The 23,986-nt window shown below is 54.4% G+C and overlaps 1 protein-coding gene across 1 annotated transcript in view; it reads left to right on the top strand.

Moving 5' to 3' along the window:
• Positions 1-23,986, top strand: part of ZC3H7B (zinc finger CCCH-type containing 7B) — a 61,421-nt gene that overhangs the window by 21,359 nt on the left and 16,076 nt on the right. The window contains exons 2-12 of the mRNA XM_040490715.1: positions 4,566-4,624; positions 8,428-8,461; positions 8,595-8,792; positions 9,750-9,908; positions 12,709-12,789; positions 13,587-13,643; positions 20,027-20,069; positions 20,614-20,807; positions 21,156-21,477; positions 22,441-22,499; positions 23,327-23,426. Of these exons, the coding sequence (XP_040346649.1) occupies positions 4,572-4,624; positions 8,428-8,461; positions 8,595-8,792; positions 9,750-9,908; positions 12,709-12,789; positions 13,587-13,643; positions 20,027-20,069; positions 20,614-20,807; positions 21,156-21,477; positions 22,441-22,499; positions 23,327-23,426 (1,300 nt within the window). The 5' untranslated portion in view covers positions 4,566-4,571. The remainder of the gene's footprint in view (positions 1-4,565; positions 4,625-8,427; positions 8,462-8,594; positions 8,793-9,749; positions 9,909-12,708; positions 12,790-13,586; positions 13,644-20,026; positions 20,070-20,613; positions 20,808-21,155; positions 21,478-22,440; positions 22,500-23,326; positions 23,427-23,986) is intronic.

Raw genomic sequence — 23,986 nt, 5'->3', positions numbered from 1 at the left:
GGTCCCCTTGGCTGGGGGCAGGAAACAGCCCAGGTGGTAGGGAGGGATGGGGGCTGGATTCTGACCTAGGGCAAAGTGACAGGGCTTGGTGGTCATGGCCGTGACCAAGCCCTGTAGTGCTGGTTGTCTAGGCCCATGGGGGTCTGCTCCCCTGCCACAGGCCTGCTGCCCACGCTGGGCCACACTGTGTGGTGACGGGTGCACCCTTGCTTCTCCCACCAGGTGAACCTCTCTTCCAGGGCCAGGACTGGTCTCACCCATCTGTGGTTCCCCAGGCTCCCAGGAAACAGGACAAATGGGTATATGATGGTCCCATCAAAGGGAGGGAGAGAGGGGCACCTGGGTGACTCAGTCAGTTAAGCATCCGACTTTGGTTCAGGTCATGATCTCGCAGTTAGTGGGTTCACACCCCGCGTTGGGCTCTGTGCTGACAGCTCAGCGCCTGGAGCCTGCTTCAGAGTCTGTGTCTCCCTCTCTTTCTGCCCCTTCCTCCTTCCTTCTCTCTCTCTCTCTCTCTCTCTCTCTCTCATGAAAAAAATAAACTAAAAAGGGAAGGAGAGAGACTCCATGGAGGAGCTAGGCTTTGAAGGAGGAACGGGATTTCCTTCACAGGATGGCTGCCCAGGTGGAAAGAAGTGCAATGGCAAAAGTTGGGGGACAGGACGACCACCACAGACCGTTCTGGCTGGAGGCCTGGAGGGGAGCTTGAGTGTGGGCACGATGAGCACTGGTTTCCTAGACAGGGAAGCTGAGGACAGAGAGACCGACCAAGAGGTGTGCTTGGCAAGGCAAGGCGGTCCAGACCCATCACTGCCTGCCTCCTGCAGGAGAACAGGGTCATCCCAGGAAACACTTGAAGTTTTTTTGCAGGAGGGAGGAACAGGGTTGGATAACACATATCCCCAAGGTTGTTGGACTTTATTTATTTATTTATTCATTCATTCATTCATCCATTATTTTTTTTTATGTTTACTTTTGAGAGAGAGAGAGAGAGAGCACGAGTAGGGGAGGGGCAGAGAGAGAGGGAGAGACTCCCAGGCAGGCTCCGCACTGTCAGCGCAGAGCCCAATAAGGGGCTCGATCCCGCGAACCCTGAGATCATGACCTGAACCGAAATCAAGAGTTGGTTGCTTAACCGACTGATCCACCCAGGTGCCCTGTGGTTGTTGGACTTGTCCTGCTCCAAGCGCTCTGCACGTGCTGTCTCCTGAGCCCTCCTGACAGCCAGTGGTGCAGGAGCTGCCTTCAGCCCTATTCTCCCCATTAGGAGACCGTGGCCCAAAGTCACACGGCAGGTGTAAATGCTGGCATTCACATTCCCATCTGTCTGAGTCCAGAGCCCTGACTCATGGCCCTGGCAGGGCAAGCAGATGTCTAGTGGGCACATGGGCCCTGGCCCTGCCCAGTGTGAGGATCTGATGCGGAGTCTGAAGACTCGTGTGGCTTCACCCCTCCCTGGGAAGGACACATGGGAGGAGCGAGATCCAGGGAACCGAGATTCCCGATCTCACACTCTTAGAGCCTCACAGCCACCCTGTCAGGCAGGGCTTATCAGCTGACAAGTTACACAGAGGAGGAAAGTGAGGCACAGAGAAGTGAGATGGCCTGCCCTGGCCACAGGGTGTCTCACAGCTGTGGGCGTGGCCAAGGATGTGGCGTTTGGTCTAATAGAGCTGTTTGCCTGCTCCTTGGTTGAGTGGCCTTGGCAAAGAAATTTCATTCTTTGTGCCTCCCTGTCCTCATCTGTAAAATGGGTTAGTGACACCTGCCCCTCTTACTGGACAGGATTGTGAGGATGTGGTTGACCAGATGGAAATAAAGAACAAGGTAAGGAAGTTTTAGAACGTATTAACACACTTGCTCCCTCCCCAAAGTAGCTGGGTGTTTTTATACCTGTTTTTTTTTTTTTTTATCTTTTTTAAAAAATTATTTATTTATTTTTTAATTTACATCCAAGTTAGTTAGCATATGGTTTCAGGAGCAGATTTCACTCCTGAAACAATGATTTCAGAAGTGGATTCCTTAATGCCCCTTACCCATTTAGCCCATCTCCCTTCCCACAGTCCCTCCCTTAACCCCCTGTTTGTTCTCTATATTTAAGTCTCTTACATTTTGTCCCCCTCCCTGTTTTTATATTATTTTTGCTTCCCTTCCGTTATGTTCATCTGTTTTGTATCTTAAAGTCCTCATGAGTGAAGTCATATGATATTTGTCTTCCTCTGACTAATTTCACCCAGCATAATACCCTCCAGTTCCATCCACATAGTTGCAAATGGCAAAATTTCATTCCTTTTGATTGCCGAGTAATACTCCATTGTATAGATATACCACATCTTCTTTCATTGTATAGATATACCACATCTTCTTTATCCATTCATCCACCGAGGGACATTGGGCTCTTTCCATATTTTGGCTATTGTCGATAGCGCTGCTATAAACATGGAGGTGCATGTGTCCCTTCGAAACAGCACCCCGTGTCCCTTGGATAAATACCTAGTAGTGCAATTGCTGGGTTGTAGGGTAGGTCTATTTTTAGATTTTTGAGGAACCTCTATCCTGTTTTCCAGAATGGCTGCACCAGCTTGCATTCCCACAAACAATGCAAAAGGGATCCTCTTTCTCCGTATCCTCGCCAACATCTGTTGTTGCCCGAGTTGTGAATGTTAGCCATTCTGACAGGTGTGAGGTGGTATCTCACTGTGGTTTTTATTTGTATTTCCCTGATGATGAGTGATGTGGAGCATTTTTTCATGTGCCAGTTGGCCATCTGGATGTCTTCTTTGGAGAAGTGCCTATTCATGTCTTTTGCCCATTTCTTCACTGGATTATTTGTTTTTTTGGGTGTTGAGTTTGATAAGTTCTTTGTAGATTTTGGATACTAACCCTTTATCTGACGTGTCATTTGCAAATCTTCTCCCATTCCGTTGGTTGCCTTTTAGTTTTGCTGATTGTTTCCTTCCCTGTGCAGAAGCTTTTTCTTTTGATGAGGTCCCAATAGTTCATTTCTGCTTTTGTTTCCCTTGCCTCTGGACACATGTTGAGTAAGAAGTTGCTGTGGCTGAGGTCAAAGAGGTTTTTGCCTGCTTTCTCCTCGAGGATTTTGATGGCTTCCTGTCTTACCCATTTTGAGTTTCTTTTTGTGGATGGTGTAAGAAAGTGGTTCAGGTTCATTCTTCTGCATGTCGCTGTTCAGTTTTCCCAGCACCACTTGCTGAAGAGACTGTCTTTATTCCATTGGATATTCTTTCCTGCTTTGTCAAAGATTAGCTGGCCATACATTTGTGGGTCCATTTCTGGGTTCTCTATTCTGTTCCGTTGATCTGAGTGTCTGTTGTTGTGCCATGTTTTTATGCCTTTTTACACCTTGGTGCCCCTGTTCACGCCTTCGTACCAGCCTTCTGCTGATGCAGGCCCACCTTCCCGGCTGCCCACCATCCTCTCTCTGTAACGACTTGATGGGGGGAGAGTGAGGGCCACACTGTGGGGCAGAGCGTGGAAGAGGCCCGTGAGTGGCCTGGACGGAAAATGCTGGCTTGAGACCAGGCAGCTTCCAGCCCCTTTCCCGCGGGGTGATGGAGCCCCAGGCTCAGGTTCTGACTCAGGAGGAGGCCCACCCCACTCTGGGCTGCCACTGGGTTGGACCAGCTGATCCCAACTGATCTTCTAGCCCATACATAGTGCCACGGAAGCCAGCTGGGCCATCTGGGTCTGGCGGGGAGCTCCCAGCCCCTGGGGGCTTTGCCCTAAAGACCAAACCTCTAGCTCTACTGCCGAGCCTCCCTTCTCCTTAAGCAGTTTCCACTCGCTGCCTCTCTGGAGCAGGCCCCCTGCGTGTGCTCAGTGCCATTCAATTGCTGTGCAACTTGAGGCCTGTCCTCAGCCTTGCAGAGCCTCTGTCTTCCTCATCCAGAACATGGGCGATTCCCTCCCTTGCCAAGACAGGGCACACACCATGCCACCTGGCCTGCTCCAGGCCAGGCTGGTTCAAAGTGCAGAGGGGCTGCTAGTGGTAAAAGAGGATGGCCTGGGTTCAAATCCTGCCTCAGCTATGAGCGGGCTCAAGACTGGGGCTCCCTGAACTTGTTTCCTCCTTGATAAAATGGAGACAAAATGACACCTGCCTCGTGGCACTGTTGAATGATTCAAAGAAACCCGTATACAAAGTGTGTGGTGCTGCATTGTAGCTATAGTCACTGGCATCGTTTTGCATTTTCCCTGTCTCTTCTCCCTGGACTGAGTTTGCTGTTCAAACAAGGTGTTCTCCTGGGACTTGAGGGTGTGTGGTGCAGCACTGCAGCCCAAGCCATGTGTGAGAAAGGACAGGAGGCCTCCATGCAGCTCCCTGCCCATCAAAGGAACAGCACAGAACCAGGGTCCAGTGGGGCCTGGGCGTGCAGGGCAGGAGCTGCATGGTCTGGTTCAGACGGTCTCTATAGGTCACTGCCCCTCAGCGTCACCTGTGAAATGGGATGAGTGCAGGAATGAGAGGGAGTGCACAGTGGGATGGGGACTGCGACCAGCCACCGGCCCCTGCTGACTAACTGATGGACTGTTCTCTCCCCCAGAGACTGATGGAGAGGCAGAGACGGAAGGCGGACATCGAGAAGGGGCTGCAGTTCATTCAGTGAGTGTGGGGCTGGCTGGGCGGGCGGGGGGCCAGGGATGGCAATGCCCGGGCTCTCTCCAGCTCTCCCTTTTCTTCTCACTCATCCTTTGCTGCTCAGGCTCCCTTGTGTGCTGGGGAGTGAGGAGGTGGGTTGTGCTAGGAAGGGGCTGGCATGGCAGGGGCTGGGTGGCCGGTGGGCGATCTGTGAAACCACCCCCATGCACACACACTCCCTGACCCTGGTCACCCTTCAGTCCCGCTCAGCATACCACTGTACCCTCGCCCTCCTTACACGCTGGCACGCTCCCTGTTAATTCTCCCGCTTGCCTGTGCACAGCTTATAATCAATCAATAAATCAGTTTCCATTTATTAAGCACACCTCCCAGGCTCTGTGCTGGGCCCTTCATGTCCATCATCTTCTTAATCCTTCCAACAGCCCAGTGAAGTAGGTGGTCTTTTCTCCATTTTGCTCAGAGACGTTAAGAAACCCATTTATGGTCACACAGCTATAAAGTAATAGGATTCTTTTTTTTTTTTTTTTATGTTTACTTATTTTGAGAGAGAGCACAAGCAGGGGAGAGGCAGAGAGAGAGAGGGAGAATCCCAAGCAGGTTTAGCACCGTCAGTGCAGAGCCTAAGGTGAGACTCAAACTCACGAACCGTGAGATCATGACCTGAGCTGAAATCAAGAGTTAGACACTTAACCGACTGAGCCATCCAGGCGCCTCCAGTGATAGGATTCTAACCCAGGTCTAGCTGACCCCAAACCCACATTTCTTTCCATTATTTGTCCCTCAAACACATGCCATATTTGTTTTTAATTTTTTTCTTTACACACAAAATATTTTCAGTAATTTTTTTTTACCTCTTAAATAGATCTCCAGAGGCGTATTTATCACGGCACTAATGAAGTGTAAGCTGCAGGGCCCCTGATTTGTGTGGGTCCTTCCCAAAGCCCTGGAAGGCTCCCTTAACAATTCTTAGTTTCTAATTTTGTGTTCTTTTTCTTTTCTTTCTTTTTTTTTAATGTTTAATTATTTATTTTGAGAGAGACAGAGAGCAGGGGAGGGGCAGAGAGAGAGGGAGACAGAGAATCCCAAGCAGGCTCCTTGCTCAGCAAAGAGCCCACCATGGGGCTCGATCCCAGCACTGAGAGATCACAACCTGAACGGATATCAAAACTTGGACCAGAAAAAAAAAAAGTTGGACCGATATCAAAAGTCGGATACGGGCACCTGGTTGGCTCAGTTGATTGAAACCCCGACTTTGGCTTGGGTCATGATCTCACGGTTTGTGAGTTCAAGCCCTGTGTCGGGATCACTGTTGTCAGCGCAGAACCCACTTCCAATCCTCTGTCTCCCTCTCTCTCTGCCCCTTCCCCCTGCTTGTACTTTCTCTCAAAAATAAACGAACATTTTTAAAAAAAGAAGAAAATATTTTTTTAAAAAGTTGGATGATCGGGGCGCTTGGGTGGCTCAGTCGGTTAAGTGTCCAATCCAGATTTCCGCTCAGGTCATGACCTCGCAGTTCGTGAATTTGAGGGCGCATGGGGCTCCACGGCGGAACCTGCTTGGGATTCTCTCTCTCCTCCTCTCTCTGCCCCTCCCCCCTCCCCCGCTCACTCACTCGCGTGTGTGCACACACTCGCTCTCTCTTTCTCTCAAAATAAATAAAGTTAAAAAAAAAAAAGGTGGATGATCAACCGACTGAGCCGCCCTGATGCCCCTTGTGTTTCTTTTCTTAAATAGGAATCCCCACAAAACTAGGATTTATGTCTACATACCCTCATATAAACTCCCCAATTTTGTTCTCTCACACAGACCTCTAAAATACCACCTGCCTCTTCACCACAGACTGGGTCCCTTGTCACACACACGGTGTCCCCATCGCTCTGATGGTGCTTGTGTTGACATTCACATGCTGTCCTTCCTCAGCTTGCAACATGGTCACTTTGTCTTGTTCAGGCCACTGCAAGGGCTGTGGCCCATCTTTCCCTCTTCTCTAGGCCAGTCTTCCATTTGGGGGAGGGATTTTTTTTTTTTTTTTTAAGTTTATTTATTTATTGTGAGAGTGAAAGAAAGTGCAAGCCGGGGAGGGGAAGAGAGAGAGAGAGAGAGAGAGAGGGAGACAGAATCCCAAGCAGGCTCCTCACTGTCAGTGCAGAGCCCGATGCGGGGCTCAAACTCACAAAAAGGGAGATCATGATCTGAGCCGAGATTAAGAGTCTGTTGCTTAACGAACTGAGCCACCCAGGCGCCCCTAGGGAGGGCTTTGATTTGGGGGGAGTGTTCAAATTTTATTCAGAGGCCAGTCTTGCAGATACAGTGTTTCGTAAGAACTCTGTCTTTAACTTAAGTCACTGATTTGCGTGGAGCTGGACCTTTGAGCCCTGCCTTCTGAGTCTCCCCCCCGCCCCCGCCACCTCCCTGGGTGATGTCCATACCTGCGAAATGAGACAAGGCCCCTTCCCTCACAGAGGCATTGTGCTGGACGTAAATGGTAGGTCGCTCTGTGTCCTCCTTCCCCTTTCCAGAGGGGGGCTCCAAGAAGGTTCAGCGATAGGGCAGCCTCCCGGGAAGCCCTATGTTAGTCTCCTAAGGGATTGCTTTACAGGGTAACACAGTAGGACCTGCTGGTTTTAAAATTAACTTTTATCACATGTAGATTTTGTGTGCTTAGCATTTATTAGGCACCTCTGGGCACGGAGCACTGTAGGAGCTGTGAAGCAGCTTGCATGGGTGGGGTGGCACTGGCTTGTGTGGATGAGGTGACCTTCAGGTCAGACTGTGCCCTACTGACCCGGGAGCTGGGGCTGGAGGGGAGAGGCTGGAGGTGGGAAGTCAGGCAGGAGGGTAGCCATGGGGCCTGGCCGGGCAGTACAGGGAACAGCGATGGGCCCTGGTCCCTGACAGTGGGGAAACAAGGAGGGCAGGATGGGAGCCCCGTTGTCACAACCAGGGACACCACCTCCCTCACACACACAGGGGAGGGACCTCGGTGTCTTCTCTCACCCCTTTGGCTGACTGGCTCAGGCTGCTCTCTCTTGCCCAGGTGCCGGCAGCAGCTCTGGGCAAAGGAAAGAGCCCCAGCCCTGTGCTTTAGTCCCGGCTCTGATGCCGACCTGCTGTGTGACCTTGGCTGAGTCACTGTCCACTCTGAGTGTCTGTTTTCACCTCTGTGACATGAAGGACCAGGAGACAAACCCCAGCTGCTCTTCTAGCTTAGCCCTTTAGCCTGACAGATGTGGCTCTGTTCTCCTGGACTGATGCTTTCTTCTATACTGGGCTGGCATTTTGTGGGCCACAGGGGAGGAGAGGGTGCCCACAGCCCCATCTGCTGGGCTGGAATGAGGAGTCAGGCTCTGACCTGGCGTTGGCCAAGGTCATGTGTGTTTTGGGGGCTGGGATGGGAGAAGGGCAGAAGCTGTCCAACTGGGGGGACCTGAGGTGGACTTTTCCTGCTGCCTGGGGCCTGCATTTACAAGTTTAGCCTGTCGGGGGCACGGTCATTCCCAGAGAACTGGTTTCTCAGGAAGAGGCCAGCTGGCTGGCCTTCTCAGCATCTGCACCCGGAAAGCCTGGGGCAAACACAAGGCCTTCCTCCCTCCCTTCCAGCAGAAATGGAAGACCAGCATGTGTTGGTCTGGGGAGAAAAAGCTGCTGTTTCCTTACCCCAATCCACAAGGTGACATCTGAGGTCTGAGGTAGAGGCGCCCACTCCTGGCATGATCTGTGGCCTTTGGCTCTGGCTCCTGGGGCCTCCATGAGGCTGAGACCCCTGGGCTCACCCAGACTCTGTGTCTCTCTCCTTTTCCTGCTAGGTCGACACTACCCCTAAAGCAAGAAGAATATGAGGTGAGCATCGGCGGCGGGGCCGGGGGAAGGCAAAGGGCAGGGGTGCCCAGGAGAAGGGGGTGTAGAGGCCGGGTGCCAGGGCTGGGGCTGCATGCAGACCCCTGAGCCCCCTCTGCACCCCACTCCCTGGCAGGCCTTTCTGCTCAAGCTGGTGCAGAACCTGTTTGCTGAGGGCAATGACCTGTTCCGGGAGAAGGACTACAAGCAGGCCTTGGTACAGTACATGGAGGGGCTGAACGTGGCCGACTATGCTGCCTCCGACCAGGTGGCCCTACCCCAGGAGCTGCTGTGCAAGCTGCATGTCAACAGGGCCGCCTGCTACTTCACCATGGTGAGCCCGCACCCCCTCCCCTCTTCACCCTGCCCGCCGTTTCCCGCAGATGCCCAGCCAAGCTGGGCCTGCACCCTAGTGAGCCTCTGTAGGCCCGGCTCCTCCACCCCCTCCTGTGGGAGTGTCACCGCCTGCTTCCGTGGCTCTCAACCCCAGCTGCACCACAGACTCACCTGGAGAGCCCTTAAAGTGCTAATACATGGTACAAAAAGTGGTTTGTAAGGATACGGATGCCTGAGCCCCACCCCCGATGAATTAAGTTAGATGTTAGACTGTTAGACGCTCATCAGGCTGGCCTGGGCATGGATAGGAGTCTGTAGGGAGTCAGGGTTGAAAACCGCTACCCTCATCGTGCACTGCCTCTTTCTGCAAACCCCTGGCCACTCCTGCTCCTTCCTCCTGGGCTCCCTCCCATCTCCCCCGATCCTCCCGAAAGCTCTGGCCTCCTCCTCTCCCTGTCCTGCTTGCTCACTGACTCAGTCACTCACCAGATCCTTAGGGATGCTCTGCCGTGAGCTCTTTAAAGGACCCCCTAACACCTCTGCAATCCAGAGTGGACTGTTCTGGATAAGCAGGTCTACCAGGTACCTGTTCACACTGTGTTCTGTACCCTGAGCTGCCTTCTTGATTTCACTTCCTCTCAGAGGTACCTTGATTACTCTTGGGCCATGAAGTTCTCAGCTGAAGGCAGATATGGAAGTAGGTGTGTCTGAATGGCCAGGCTCATTGCTGCAGAACTTGAAGGCCATCCTCCCACCTCCAGTGGCCTGCCAGTGCCCGTTGCAGCCCCCTGAGCTGGACATACAGTTGCCCTTGACCAGAGTATGAATGTCAGAGGTGTTTCCTGGAGCTCTGGAGCCCCCTCCCCGATCCTCCAGCCTCCCCCGTCTCTGCAGGGAAAGGGGTGGGAGGGAGGTAACCAGAGCTGACCGTGTGGCCTCCCACTCCTCTCCGCAGGGCCTGTATGAGAAGGCACTGGAGGACAGTGAGAAAGCGCTGGGCCTGGACAGCGAGAACATCCGGGCGCTGTTCCGCAAGGCACGTGCCCTCAGCGAGCTGGGGCGTCACAAGGAGGCATATGAATGCAGCAGCCGGTGCTCCCTCGCGCGGCCCCACGTGAGTGCCCTGAGTCCTGGTGCAGGGCTGGACTCTGCTGAGCCTGTGTCCCCCTCCCCGTGCCGTGGACCGACAGATACTGATATTTACACTGAGCTCTGGTTGTGTTTCAGACACTGCTGAAAATACGCAGTGTGTATTAACTCACTTAATCCTTGCATCAGCCCTTTGAGTTAGACGGAGGAACTTACCCGGGAATCACAGCTGTGGGCTGCAGAGCTCACACTTGAACCCAGGCAGTCTGATTCTAGAGTTGGCATTCCTTTTTTTTTTTTTTTTTTTTAATTTTTTTTAATGTTTATTTTTGAGAGAGAGACAGAGCATAAGCAGGGAAGGGGCAGAGAGAGAGGGAGACACAGAATCCGAAGCAGGTTCCAGGCTCTGAGCTGTCAGCACAGAGCCCAACGTGGGCTGAAACCCATGAACCGCAAGATCATGACCTGAGCCGAAGTCAGACGCTTAACTGACTGAGCCACCCAGGAGCCCCTAGAGTTGGCACTCTTAACCTCTAGGGTTGCAATAAGGACTCAAAGGGGTGTCACATGTGTGGGGGTCCTGATGTCCAAGCTGTCACTAGGTGGGAGAGAGGCAGGGAATTGACCAGTAGTGAGCCTTGCTTGCCCTGGCCCACACACAGCTGGGCACATGCCCCCTCCTCCTTTATTCACCCACTTCTTAAGTACTTAAGTATTTACTAAGCACCCACGAACTATCCAGATCTGTGCCCTTCAGGGACCCACAGTCTGCTGGGAGACGTGGAAACATCCCTGGGGTTTAGGTCTGACTCCACCACTGACCCCCAGCATGACCTTGGACAAAACACTTCCCCCGTCTACACATCAGCTCCTTGTCTATGAAGCACCCCTCCTATTTTATCCCTGAAACAATGAGTGTAAAAGGGCTCAGAAAAGGCTCAATTCTGCCCAGGAGTGATCAGGATCTTGGAGGGCTCCCTGGAGGAAGGTGGGCTTGAGTGGGACCAGAAGAAGCAGGAAGGACCTGGTGGTCAGAACAGAGAGTGGGAGGCCATGTGCATAGTGGTCAAGGATGTTGGTGTCAGAGAGCTGGCCTGGGTTTGAATTCTAATCTTGGGTTAGCCACCTACTAGCTGTGTGACTTTGGACACACAGCTTAGTCTCTCTGAGCCTCGGTTTGCGCCCCTGTCAAACGGGGGTGGTAATATACCAGGCATCATAGAGCTATGAGGATGGAATCTGAAGATCACACAGTAGGTTCAGAAAACATGCACCGTTACTGTCCTTTTGTTTATTATTCATGCGTCTCCGATTCAGCTTAGTTCACAATTGAGAACCTTTCTTATGACAATAGTCCATGGTCCTACAGCGTTTCCTAGTGTCCCCAGCAGGTCCACATCCAAGTCTCATGTCTGCCATTCCTTGGCAGGCAGGGTGGTGCTTACCTCCCTGTACAGGTGAGGACTCCGGGGCCCAGTTAGGGACTCTGACTCTGAGTTGGGGGATCCCCCCGTGCTCCAGTCTTTGTTGGCAAATACTGGCTGAGCCCTGCTCCGTGCTGGGTACTGGGGACCAGAGATGACTCAGACTCTGGCCCTGGGTTCCAGGAGCTCGTCAGGTAGGGAGGTGGACAAATGCTCGGGGTATTACAGCATCCCTGTTGCCTCTTTGCTGCCTGGACCACAGTCACCGTTTCTTTTTTACTGGTTAGTCTCTCCCACTAGACTGGAGCCTCCTCGAGGCCTGGGCCCCATGTGCCCTCTGCTAGTGGCGTCTCTGGTCCTAGCCCTTGCCTGGCACTTAATGCATATACAGTAACAGCCTTGGAGGGAGGAAGGGATGCTGGGTGCTGTTATTGAGCGCTAACTGTGGGCCGGCTGGCTATGTTCCAAACTTCCCGCATTCTCGCTCCCGTGGGCCCGGGCACGACCCACATGTCCTTCCTTGCAAAGAGTTCCGGGACATCGTGTGGTGAAAGCAGCAAGTTGTAAGTCGTAGAGCAATAGGTGTAATGTGATCTCACTTATGTTAAAAAAAAGAAAAGAATCCTCACAAAACAAAACGGAGCATCCTTTATAGATCTGTAGGCACGTTATGCACATTCCTGGAAAAGAGCTGCAGGGAAGCACATCAGACCACAAGGCATGCTCCCTCTGGGGAGGAGCCTAGTGTGAGGATGGGGAAGGGGGTGATCCAGGGGAGCTCTTGCTCTCCCTGCAACATTTCAACCGTCTACAGTAGAGTGACACTACGCCTTGCTGAATTTTAGAAATAGAAAGATAATTTAATTTTACCTCTTTTTCAAAAAAATTTTTAAAGTTTATTTCTTTTGGGGGGGGGGAGTGCAAGTGAGGAGGGACAGAGAGAGAGAGAGAGAGAATCCCAAGCCAGCTCAGCACTGTCAGTGCAGAGCCCGACGCAGGGCTCAAACTCATGACCCCATGAGATCATGATCTGAGTTGAAGTCGGATGCTTAACCGGCTGAGCCACCTAGGTGCCCCTAGAAAGAAAAAGATAATTTTAAAATCCAGAGCAAAAATTATTCCTTTCCCCTCCCCACAGTGAAAGGGAAAAAGGGAAGCGTGGGTTCTGGTTCAGCCCCACCACATGCTAGTCGTGTGACCTGGGCAGCCAGTGACCCCTCTTAGGGCCTCGCCTCCTTGTCAGTAACATGGGGTGGGGCGCTCGGCTGGTTCCATCTGTAAAACTTGGGGTAACAGCAGACCCCCCCACCCCTTCCCTGCAGTGCTGTTCAAGGTCTCTGGAGCACAGCTGCGTGAGCTAGGGCAGACTAACCCCCTCCACCCTGTGTCTTGCTGTTGCAGGATGAGAGTGTAACTCAGCTTGGTCAGGAGCTGGCTCAGAAGCTTGGGCTTCGAGTTCGGAAAGCGTATAAGAGGCCCCAGGTAGGTGGGCTCTGGGTGCTGGGAGTCCACGGGGGTGGAGATGGGGAGGTCTGAAGGGAGAAGTGGGGGAGGGTGGCCAGGGCCAGGCCAGGACAGAGAGGAATGATAACAGGTGATCTTCCCTCTCTGTTGGCCGAAAGCCCTGGACTGACTTCCAGAACCTTTCGGAAAAAGGAGAGAACAGTCAAAGCTTCCAATTCACCTTAGACACCAGCTGCTAACACCTCCTCCTTCCCCTGGCCTGGCCGACTTAAGCACCCCCGAGATGGCCTGAGATGACACCGGTGTCTTTTCCGCCTCATGTTCTCACATAACCTCTGTATGGTGCAGATATCTATTTGGCTCGTTTAGATCCACACTTATTCACTTGGCACCTATTGTATGCCAGGAAGCTGCATGTAGGAGAGGGTACGGCTCTAGAGTCTGCTGTGACCTTGAGCGAGTTAGTTCTTTCCCCCCTGTGGTTTTTACATCTGGAACATGGGGATAATTATGCCCATCTCAGGGGGTTCCTGGGCGGATCATCAAAATCAAAGAATGTTTGATGTGGCACCTGGCACACAGTAGGAGCATGTATGTGGAGGTCCGTCCTCTGCCAGGTCACAGTTACAGGAAGAAAATGTCCAAATCTGCTCCAGAGAGAGAACAGGTAACTTCTGACAGGCCTTGGGGCAGGCAGCCTTAGGGCACTATGGACGCCAGCTGCGTGTGTTGGGGCCCCTCAGCTGACCTAATTGATGGGACCCTGAGCATCTTTCCCGAACCTTCATCTCTTCCCACCTCTCTAATCCCTGCAGGAATTGGAAACATTTTCTCTGCTCAGTAATGGCACTGCAGCTGGCCTGGCGGATCAGGTAGGATGGGGGCTGGGACCCCAGGCCTCCCTCCCTGCCCCCAGTATCAACCTATCTTGGTTCATCCCTCATGAGAGCTTTGGATTCACTCTCTGGGGTATCATGCCCCCAGCAGTGGATCCTGGGCGATTAGACGGAAGGGCTGGGTTCAGTCTGTCCCAGCCCCCACTGATGTGAGCCATGCACCTGGCTGATAGCCTGGGCCTGGACCAGACTGATAACACCTCTGGGACGCACAGCACCTCCACCTCTTAAGAGGGGCCTCCTGTGACCACAGGGGCAAAGTGTGGGGACAGGCCGCGGCCACTATGGGCAGGGAAGTCTCACCCCGACCCTTCTTTTGCTGCTTTCCTCCTCACTGGCCATTCTGCATCTAGGCCTCTGGGTCTCAAATGTCTCCCCTCCTCATACCCTGCTTTCTCTGCCTTTTCATTTTCAAGGCCCGGCTCAAGTATACACCCCCCACTGAGACCCTTCCCGATACCCCTGCCTAAGCAACTGCCAGGGAGATGCACAGAAGTGGGGGTCAGAGCTCACACCTGAGACTCCCACAGCATGCAAGCTGCGGTCTTGAGCAGAACCTTCACTTCTGAGCCTCAGTTTTTAAAGCTGTGAAACGGGGGTGTTGTCCCTCGCCCAGAACAGGGGAGTATACCCGGAGGAGTGTGGCACCGAGGGAGCTGAGGAGCAATAATTGCTGAGACTACAGCATTACCCTGGGTTTGGGACGTCCCCGTTCCTCGGGGCCAAGACCGTTGTGCCACCACCAACAGACCTGGCTCACCCTCGGGTCGGTGCCAGGGCCCAGCACACACACTGGACTCTCCCACTGCTCACCACACATACTCAGGTAGACTTCGACGCCTTTTGGAAGACCAGGGACGGGCTCTAAGAGCGCTGGTGGAGGCTGGTGTCCTGCCTTCTTGTACATAAGGGGAGACTGAGGCACAGAGTGAGGATGGGACTTGGCCAACATCCCACAGCAAAGCAGCAGCAGGCCCGCCTGCCTTCTTAGCGTTAAGGGTTTTCATTTACTCACTCAGCAAACTCCCAGGGGACCCCTTCTTGGCCCTGGGCTGGGAGCTGGAACATAGCTGAGTTAGGCACATCCTTGCCCTTGGGACTCCTGGGTGCTGAGGGAGACCAGTGTGGATCTGCCCGTACAGCCCTCCTTGTGGATCATAACCAGATATAGGGCTTGGCACATGCTGGATGCTCAAAAAAAAGCTGTAGCATTTTGCTCTAACAAATTGCCGTGAACTACGTGGCTTATAAACAACAGTAATTCATTTCTCACAGTTTTGGAGACTGGGGAGTCCAAGATCAAGGTGCTGGCAAATTCAGTTTCTGGTGAGGACCCACTTCCTGGTTCACAGATGGCACCTTCTAGCTGGAACCTCACATGGCAGAAGGGGCAAGGGAGATTTCTGGTGTCTCTTTTATAAGGGCACTAATGCCATTCATGAGGGCTTCACCCTCAAGCTAATCACTTCCCAAAGGCCACACTTCCTAATACTATCATTTTGGGGCGTAGGATTTCAGCATATGAACTTGACATTCGTTGAACATATCACAAACATTCAGACTATAGCACTGACTGACTGACTGAACAATTGCAAATAATTTCACACTGCTTGAGGGAGGTACTGCCTACCCCTATTACCAAGGAGAAACCAAGAAGTTGGGTGACTTGTCTGAGTCCACTGAGCCTGGACTAGGTACATGGAAAAGAAAACAATCGTGGTTCCTGCTCTCAAAGAGCTCACAGTCCAGGTCGAATGGACACTAGCCTGATTATTTGTGGTTACAAACCATCATGAAAGCTGTAAAGACAACGTGTGGGGAGCCATGGGCCATTGGAATAGGGAGGCCTGATTTAGACTGGGCATCAGTGACCTTTAAAATGAGACCGGAAGTTTGCGGAGTAGGCAGCGCATGGGGTGCTGGTAAAACAACATTTCAGATGGGGCGGTATATGCAAAGGCCCTGAGGCTTGGAGGAGCTCAGAGTATGGGAGGAACCCAGAGGAAGGGAGGCAGGGGACTAGTGGGGCTGGAACATTAGATAGAAGCCAGACCACCTACCCCCTGGTGAGGTGAGTCTTTGTCACAGGAGTGTTGGGAAGGTATTGGAGGGGAAGAGTATTGATTCAGTTCATTGATTCAGAAGGGTGGTGTTTTGTTTTTTTGTTTTTGTTTGTTTGTTTGTTTGTTTGTTTTAGTTTATTTGAGAGAGAGAGAGAGCAAGGAGGGGCAGAGAGAGAGGGAGAGAGAGAGAGAATCCCAAGCAGGCTCTGCTCTGTTGACACAAACAGATCCCACAAACAGGGAAATCATGACCTGAGCCAAAATCAAAGTTGGATGCTTAACTAAGGGAGCCACTCGGGTGCTCCTGATTCAGAAGGGATTTATTGAGGGCTCCTATGTGCCCAGCATAGAATTGACTGAGGCACTGGAGATACAGCCGAGAAAGAAATAGTCAAGGAGCCCCACCCTTGTAGAACTTACAGTCTAACTAGAGGAGACAACAAATAAAAAGTGATAAGTGCTGTGGAGAAGGGGGCTGGGGAATGCTGGGGCAATTGGGAGGGGTTGCAGTTTTCAACAGTGAGCAGGGAAGACCTCAGTGAGGAGACACTGGAGCAAAAACCTGAAGGTGAGGGATGTGCCTTGAGGAGGTCTGGGGGACCAGGCAGACAGAATGGCTAGTGCAAAGGCCCTGAGGTAGGAGTGTGCCCAGTGTGTGGGGAGAACAGCCAGGAGGCCATATTGGCTAGAGGGGACTGTGCAGGGCTCCTTGTTCCTCTTTCTAGAGGGTTTAGGGAGGCAGGGAGTTACTCAGGCAGATCTTTTTTTTTTTTCTTTCTTTTTTTTTTTTTAAAGCTTCCTTCCTTCCTTCCTTCCTTCCTTCCTTCCTTCCTTCCTTCCTTCCTTCCTTCCTTCCTTCCTTCCTTCCTTCCTTCCTTCTATGCAGATAGGGGAGGGGCAGAGAGAGAATCCCAAACAGGCTCTGCGCTGATCAGTGTGGAGCCCGATGTGGATTCAGATTCACAAACTACGAAGAGATCATGACCTGAGCTGAAACCGGGAGTCAGCCGCTTAGCCAGTTGAGGCACCCAGGACCCCCAGGCAAATCCGATTCAGAGTTTCTGGGTATCAACGGCTCCTGCCTCATTCCTAGAGCTCAAGCAACAGGGGCTCCCTTCTGTTTTCTGCTGATAGTGACATGTTGTACCTTAAAGGACTACTCTGGGGTGATCCTGGCTAGGTATGTGATGGGGTACCCCTGCTCCTTCCTTCTCTTCCCACAGTGACTGCCCTGGTTAAGGCCACATCCCAGTCTTCCAGGTTGGGCTAGCCTCCCCTTCTTGTCCCCCAGGGTGAACTCTGACAGCCAGGCCTCATGAGTCTCTCCCCAGCATGGAGACCCTCAGTGGTTATTAATTAAAGCATCTGTTTAGAAGTAATAACTCCAGATACTCTTGCTTGGCGTTCAGGGCCCCCTGCAGTCTAGATCTGCCATCCCTCTCCTTCCTCACCTCCTCCTCACGCACCAGATGGTGTGTGTGTGTGTGTGTGTGTGTGTGTGTGTGTGTGTGTGTCGGCTCCTTGACAAGCTCATCTGAGAGCAGGACCATGGCTTCCTCTGTTCAGTGCCTCTGCCTGGCACCACTTCGGAGTCAGGTCAGGGATGCCCGGCTCCACAAGGGCCCGCCCTCAATGTCCACTGAGTCTGCAGCCAGGGGACCACGATGGTGCCACGCACGGCATTGGGCACCCCAGCCCCTGCCAAACCATCCACGCATCCCCGCAACCGTGCTGGGGCCCCCACCACGTGCAGAGGGGCCAGGGCTGGCCATGGGGCTCGGGGTCTGTGAGGAGCCCAAGCAGAGTGGACCCCACAGATCCTGCCTCTGTGGGCCACGTGGTGCTGCGCGTGTCCACATGCACACACATACGTGCATACGCCCAGTCACATCCACACGCTTCTGTGTCCACGTACCACACACACACAGCCACATACTTACATGCATACGTACACACACGGTGGCCTAAGGCTCCACAGAGTAGTGAGGGGGGAACGTTCCAGCCAGATCCCCTGACCCGGAAGCTTGACCCACACACCGTGTGTGAGCCTGGCTGTGGGGATCCTGGCAGGGGTCCCCAGCCCAGGAGTCCCAGTAATTCAGCCAGTAAGTCATTCCACGTGTGTGACCGGCAGTGGGGACTCATGAGCTGCAGCCACCGGGAGCTTCTTACGACCTGGAGATGACATGGGCAGGCACAGGGTCCGTGCCAGCGCTCCCGTCGGCAGCGTGAGGGGCGAGACACAAGGAAGGCCGTGAGTTCTAGGAACAGGTTAGAACCCGAGGCAGCCTTGGTTGGGGAGGAGGGAGCCAAACTCAAAGACAGAGACACAGCTCGAGCACAGGCCTAGCGGCAGGAGAGAGAAACGTGTATCCCAGGCCACAAGACTAGTTCTAGTTCGGAAGAAGCCGGGCGCTACAGCCGGGCCTGTGTTTTGGTTCAGGTCTTGAGCGCACCCTTATCTGAGGTGGCCACTCCACCTCCCGGAGAGCTGCCAGGGCCTGCCATTTTGTGACAGCCACGGGCACAAGGCTCGCCGGGGCGGAGGCGCTCCATACTCGTTGCTACCTGAGTGTCCCTAGCAGGAAGGGGCAGGGAGAGATGATGGGCTGGAGCTGGGTGGCTGGCAGGGGCCCCGGCGAGCCGTGGACAGCACCGAGCAGGGAGACGCACGGCCGTCCCTAGAGACGTTCCTCTGGCACCTCTGTCCCCACCTCACGTGTTTCATATGCTTCCTGTGGGAGTAGCAGCTGTGACCCAGCACGGCAGCTCTGGTTTGTGCAGCCAACCCCTGCCCCGGACGTTGAATGGCACAACTTCTCCGTGCAGGGCCAGGCTCCAGGGCACAAGAAGGAGGTATTCTGTGCAGGTGCCCGGGCTGGGGTCAGACAGCCCCTCTCTGGCCCTGGAGTGGCCACGTCCCTGGAGCAATGTCTCCTCTGTGTGGGGGAGAACACCTCTCAGGGCACCTGGACCTAGGGCTGAGCTTGTCTGGCTGTAAATCGCGGGCCCGGCCTGGCGTGAGGCAGGGCCCTGGGTAAATCTTGTTGCTGTTGGCGCCACTGTAGATCCACGGGGCCACATGGCTAGCAGTGAGGCTCTGGTCCCCCTGCTTCCCTCGGTGGGTGCACAGAGAACGTGGGGTCACCCACGGGCCCCGCTGGGGAAGGGGAGGATGTGCCAGGCTCGAGAAATGACTCGGGCCACAGCCAGAGGGGGACGCCAGGCAGGGACGATGCGGCAGGCGAGTCTGTGGGGACAGAATGTGGAGGCTGGTGAGCGAAAACACCCAGGCCCTCCAGGCCAGCCTCCTGACAGACACAGAGAGCACTTCCTGTATGTCAGGCACTGTTCTGAGTTCTATGCAAATGTCAAGTGATTTCAAACTTCTAACTGTCCTAGAAGGTGGGCGACTGTATTATCCTTACTCCACAGAAAAAGGAACAGGCCTAGAGAGGATGAGGAACTTGGCAAGGCCACAGAGCAAGCTCAGGCCCAGCTTTCCCTCCAACAGCAGGTCCACCAGTGGCAATGGAATCTCACCAGGGCTCATTCGGCCTGGGGCTGTAATTGGGGGAGTGACACTGGTGATTCGAGGGGTGGTACTTTTGTCATAGAGCTGCAAACTATCCACGCAGGGCACAGGTGTAGGAGGGCTCAGTAAAATCCTAGCCACCCGGCCCGGGGTATGCTGTGATGGGTAAGGAAACCGAGGCTCAGAGGTTATATCTCTCCCCGCCCGGGGCTCTCCTCCAGCAAAGGGCAGATGTGAGACTTGTGTGACTCCTGCCTCCTGACTCTTGCCTGTCCAGACCCGTGCTTAATTCCAGCAATAAGGCAACTGGGTGGCTCAGTCGGTTGAGCATCCAACTCTTGATCTCAGCTCAAGTCTCGATCTCAGGGCTGTGAGTTCAAGCCCCATGTTGGGTTCTGCACTGGGTGTGAAGCCTACTTAAAAAAAAAAAAAATACCAGGGCGCCTGGGTTGGCTCAGTCAGTTAAGTGCCCAACTTCGGCTCAGGTCATGATCTCACAATTCTTGAGTTTGAGTCCCGTGTCGGGCTCTGTGCTGACGGCTCAGAGCCTGCTGCAGATTCTGTGTCTCCCTCTCTCTCTGCCCCTCCCCCACTCGTGCTCTGTCTCTCTCTCTCTGTCTCTCTCTCTGTCTCTCTCTGTCTCAAAAATAAGTAAACTTAAAAACTACCAACAGTGGTCACTGAGGTGGGGTACCGTGGAGGAGGTACCATGGCCTTCCCAGCCCATGTCTGCCTGACCCTCTGTGTCTTTCTTCCCACAGGGAACTTCCAATGGATTGGGGTCCATAGATGACATCGAAACAGGTAGTGTCCCTGATTTGAGGGGACAGGGTGGAGATGGGACCCCAGGGAAGGCTCAGACGCTCCCAGCCTGGGCCTGAGGGCTCCCTGCCCTGGGGTTTCCCCCTCAGGGAGAGGAGGGTGGGGGGTCTGCCACACAGTAAAAGTAACACTGGTCTCATGTCCTCCACTCCAGGCCAGCCCCTCTCCCAACTGAGAGTCCCCTTCTCTTCCTCACTGGCTTCCAGGAAGAGTCACATTTAAAAAGTGTCCCTTAGAGAGGGCATTGCTTAGCCCAGAGGGACAATATTCAGGCACTGGGCCAGGCCCATTGGAGAGATATTGTAGGACTGAAGGTCCCTCTTCTGTTTTGTAGAGGCCTTCTTTCACTATGACTGAGCCTCCAGGCATGGGGTCAGGTGGGCGGGACAGGCAGGATTCCTGACAGGAGCTAGGGAAAGGAGAGAAGGTATTGCAGGAGAACCCTGGGGCCCTGGATCACCTCCCCCTCCCCCCCCCCCCCCAGCGGGGCCCCCTGCAGCTACTGAACCCTCCCTCCCATCCACAGACTGCTACGTGGACCTGCGAGGCTCCCCGGCCCCCCTCCCCTCTACCCCCACAATGCCCCTGTTCCCTCACGTTCTGGACCTGCTGGCCCCCCTGGACAGCAGCAGCAGGGCCCTCCCTGGCACTGAGAGCCTGGACGACTTCTCCGACGGGGATGTCTTTGGTCCGGAGCTGGACACCCTCCTGGACTCACTGGTGAGCCATGCTGCTACCATTCTTCTGCTCCCCTGATCCCCTCCCCCTCCCCAGGGCCCCAGCACCTTCATCACCTGTCCCACAAGGGGTGGAGGGAGGGTCCCATTCCCATGTCACAGTTGGGGAAACTGAGGCCTGGGGAGGGAAAGGGACCTGCTTGGGGTACAAACCTGAAGCTCTAGAATACACAACCAGAGGGACCACAAAGATCCTTAGCTCCACTCGTGGGATGGCTCTGGGCTGAGGCACAGAGGAGTCGGCTTGCCTGGGGTCCACAGTGCCTGTCTCTGCCCAGGCCTGGGTGGTCGAGTTCTCCTCCAACCCCTCCCTCTGTTCCCCACCTCGCAGTCCCTGGTCCAGGGAGGCCTGCCTGGCAGCGGCGTGCCCAGCGAGTTGCCCCAGCTGATACCCGTGTTTCCCGGTGGGACCCCACTGCTGCCACCTGTAGTGGGTGGCTCCATTCCCGTCTCCAGCCCACTGCCCCCTGCCTCCTTTGGCCTCGTCATGGACCCCTCCAAGAAGCTGGCCGCCTCTGTGCTGGATGCCCTCGACCCCCCAGGCTCCGCACTGGACTCCCTCGACCTGCTGCCATACTCGGATACCCGGTTGGATGCCCTCGACAGCTTTGGGTCGACCCGTGGCTCCCTGGACAAGCCCAACTCCTTTGTGGGTGAGACCTGGGTGGGCACATTCACCCCCACCCCCTTGACTGTTCAAGTGCCACCACATCGCCAATCTCTGGAGACTGGAATCAGGATTACGGCTCTATTCGGCCAAAGCCCAGGCCCTCTCACCCCATTGTGGTCCAGAGCCACAATGGCCTCTGAGTTGCTGTGTCTCCTGCAGTGCTCAGCACAGTGTGGGGCTGAGGCCAGAGGGGTTGGGTGTCTTGTTCAAGATCAAACAGCAGAGCTGGGATAATCCAGGACTCCAGACTTGCAGTGTGTTGCTCTCTGCCCAGACTTCTGGGGCAGGCTGATAGGATCCCATGGGGATGTTCCTGAGGCTGGGGGAAGCAGTGCGAGCCTGCAAGCTCCTTCATCACCACTCTGAGCTGGGTGCCAGGGACACAGAGAGGAAGCAGACCTGTCTGGGCCCTTACTGGACCAGCTTTCTGACAGTTGGACCTAGCCCAGGGGATGAATCCCTTGGGGATCCATGAGGCTGCAGGAGCACAGATGTGCTTCACTCAGCTCTGGGGTCAGAGGAGACTTCCTGGAGGAGGTAATGGCTGAGCGAGGTCTTGAAGGAGAAGGTCTTAAAATAGCAGTAGGATACAGGCCTGCCTGATGGACAGACTCGCTGACAAGCAGAGTAGTCAACCAGAGGGGAAGGGCCTTGAAGACCTGAGGCTGGTGCCAGAGGACCTTTGAGCCAAGCTGAGAGCTTAGGCTTTCTCCCAGGGGCAGTGGGGACCACAGCAGGTAAGCACAGGATAGACATGTGCAGGCTGGGACACTTCTCTGTTCCTGGGCAGTGGTCTTGAGAGTAGAGTCAGGGGATCAGCACAAATTAGGAGTGGATGTGTGGCCTGGGGGGTTCCTACAAGTTAGAAATGCATACAAAGAAGTCCTCAGAGGGCTTCTCATGCCCTTCAGAGCAGAACAGGTGACCCCTGTGTTTTCTTGCCCAGAGGAAACCAAGTCCCAGGACCATCGTCCCCCAAGTGGTACTCAGAAACCAGCCCCCTCGGTGAGTACTTGGCCCAGATCCGCAACCAGGCACTTTGGGCCCTCCCAGGGGCGGCAGGGAAGTGGTTGTGGGCTTGAAAGTAGGGGTGAGCCTTCTGCATGAGATGGGGTACTGCATCTCCCAAGGAGAGGCACCCTCAGAATGGATGGGCCAGAGATGGTCTCTTCCTAGCCCTTCTGGACTGAGCCGCCTGCTGGCGGGGTGAGCTGAGGGCACGGCCCAACCCTTGTCCGACATAAGAGGCCGTTGAGGCTCAGAGGGGTTAAGTAACTTCTCCGGGGTTCGTAACACCCCTGTTCTCGGGACTCAGCCAGGTTCTGAGTTTAGGAGAGCACTTGAGCAGGTGTCAGGCAGCCTGCGCTCCGCACTCTGGCCTCAGCTTAGACACAAGCTGTGTGGCCCTCGGGAAGTAACCTAACCTCTCTGAGTCTTGCCTCCTTCCCCATCTGCTGATGTGTTGGGGGCTTGGGAGATAGAGGCTGGGAGTGGGGAGGGCATGTGCACAGGTCCCAGTTGGGCCATTCCTGTTTCTCTGCTTTCATGTTGGGCTTTTGCTCAAAGGAAGATTCTGGGCCAAGGTCACGGTCACCCGTGTACCCCCACTAGGGTATTCTGATCCCTATGTTATAGATTCTTGGATCATGTTACAAGGAATTCCTTGCCCGGGAGGGTAGGAGAAATAGGAGGGTAGTACTGGGCTACAGTTCTGATCTTGGGTGGGTTGCGGGGGGCGGTCACGGAGTCCCCCAGCCTCTGGTGCCCAGGCTGGCCCTGGTGGCTCTGGCCATGGTCCAGTGCCCAAGATGGCCACCCTCCTCCCATCCCAGCCAGAGCCCTCCATGCCCAACACCGCCTTGCTCATCAAGAACCCCTTGGCTGCCACCCACGAGTTCAAGCAGGCCTGCCAACTCTGTTACCCTAAAACAGGTAATGTCACCCCTGTGTCCAGAGATATTGGGAACCTGGAGAGTATCACCTCCCAAAATAACAGAACCCTCGTGTACCCGTCAGAAGCATGGGAAAACAGAATCCCCGCCGGGTATTTCAAGCAGGTGGGCGGGGGAGTTTGGATGGCATAGAACATGGGAGTTTGGGCTTTCAAAACTGCTAGAAGGGCTGGAGGAGCGGAAGCTGGGAGGCTCCACTGGCCTCTAGGCTGCTCTTCCACAGGCTGAGGACCAGAGTCGGGTTGTGCTGCTCCACACAGCGATCGGGGGGCCGCTGGACCTTCTGGCCTGAACCACAGCCGCCCACAGCCCGGAGGCTGGTTCCTGGCCATGGAGTGGAGGCCTGCCGGCTGCTGCAGGGACACCTTGGCCCACACCTCACTCCACCTCCACCTCTTGGTCCGCTTCTCACGACTGCATCTCCTTGGCGAATGCAAACTTTGTCTGGAACCCAGGTGGCAAAGGAGTCTGGGAAATGTGGTTCCTAAATCCCCAGCTCCCAAATCCAAGGGAGGCTACAGAAGTTTAGAATAGATGCCC

The sequence above is a fragment of the Herpailurus yagouaroundi genome, unplaced genomic scaffold (assembly GCF_014898765.1).
Source record: "Herpailurus yagouaroundi ecotype Mexico unplaced genomic scaffold, PumYag 182, whole genome shotgun sequence".
Lineage (NCBI taxonomy): Eukaryota > Metazoa > Chordata > Mammalia > Carnivora > Felidae > Herpailurus > Herpailurus yagouaroundi.
This window is presented reverse-complemented; position numbering and strand designations above follow the sequence as displayed.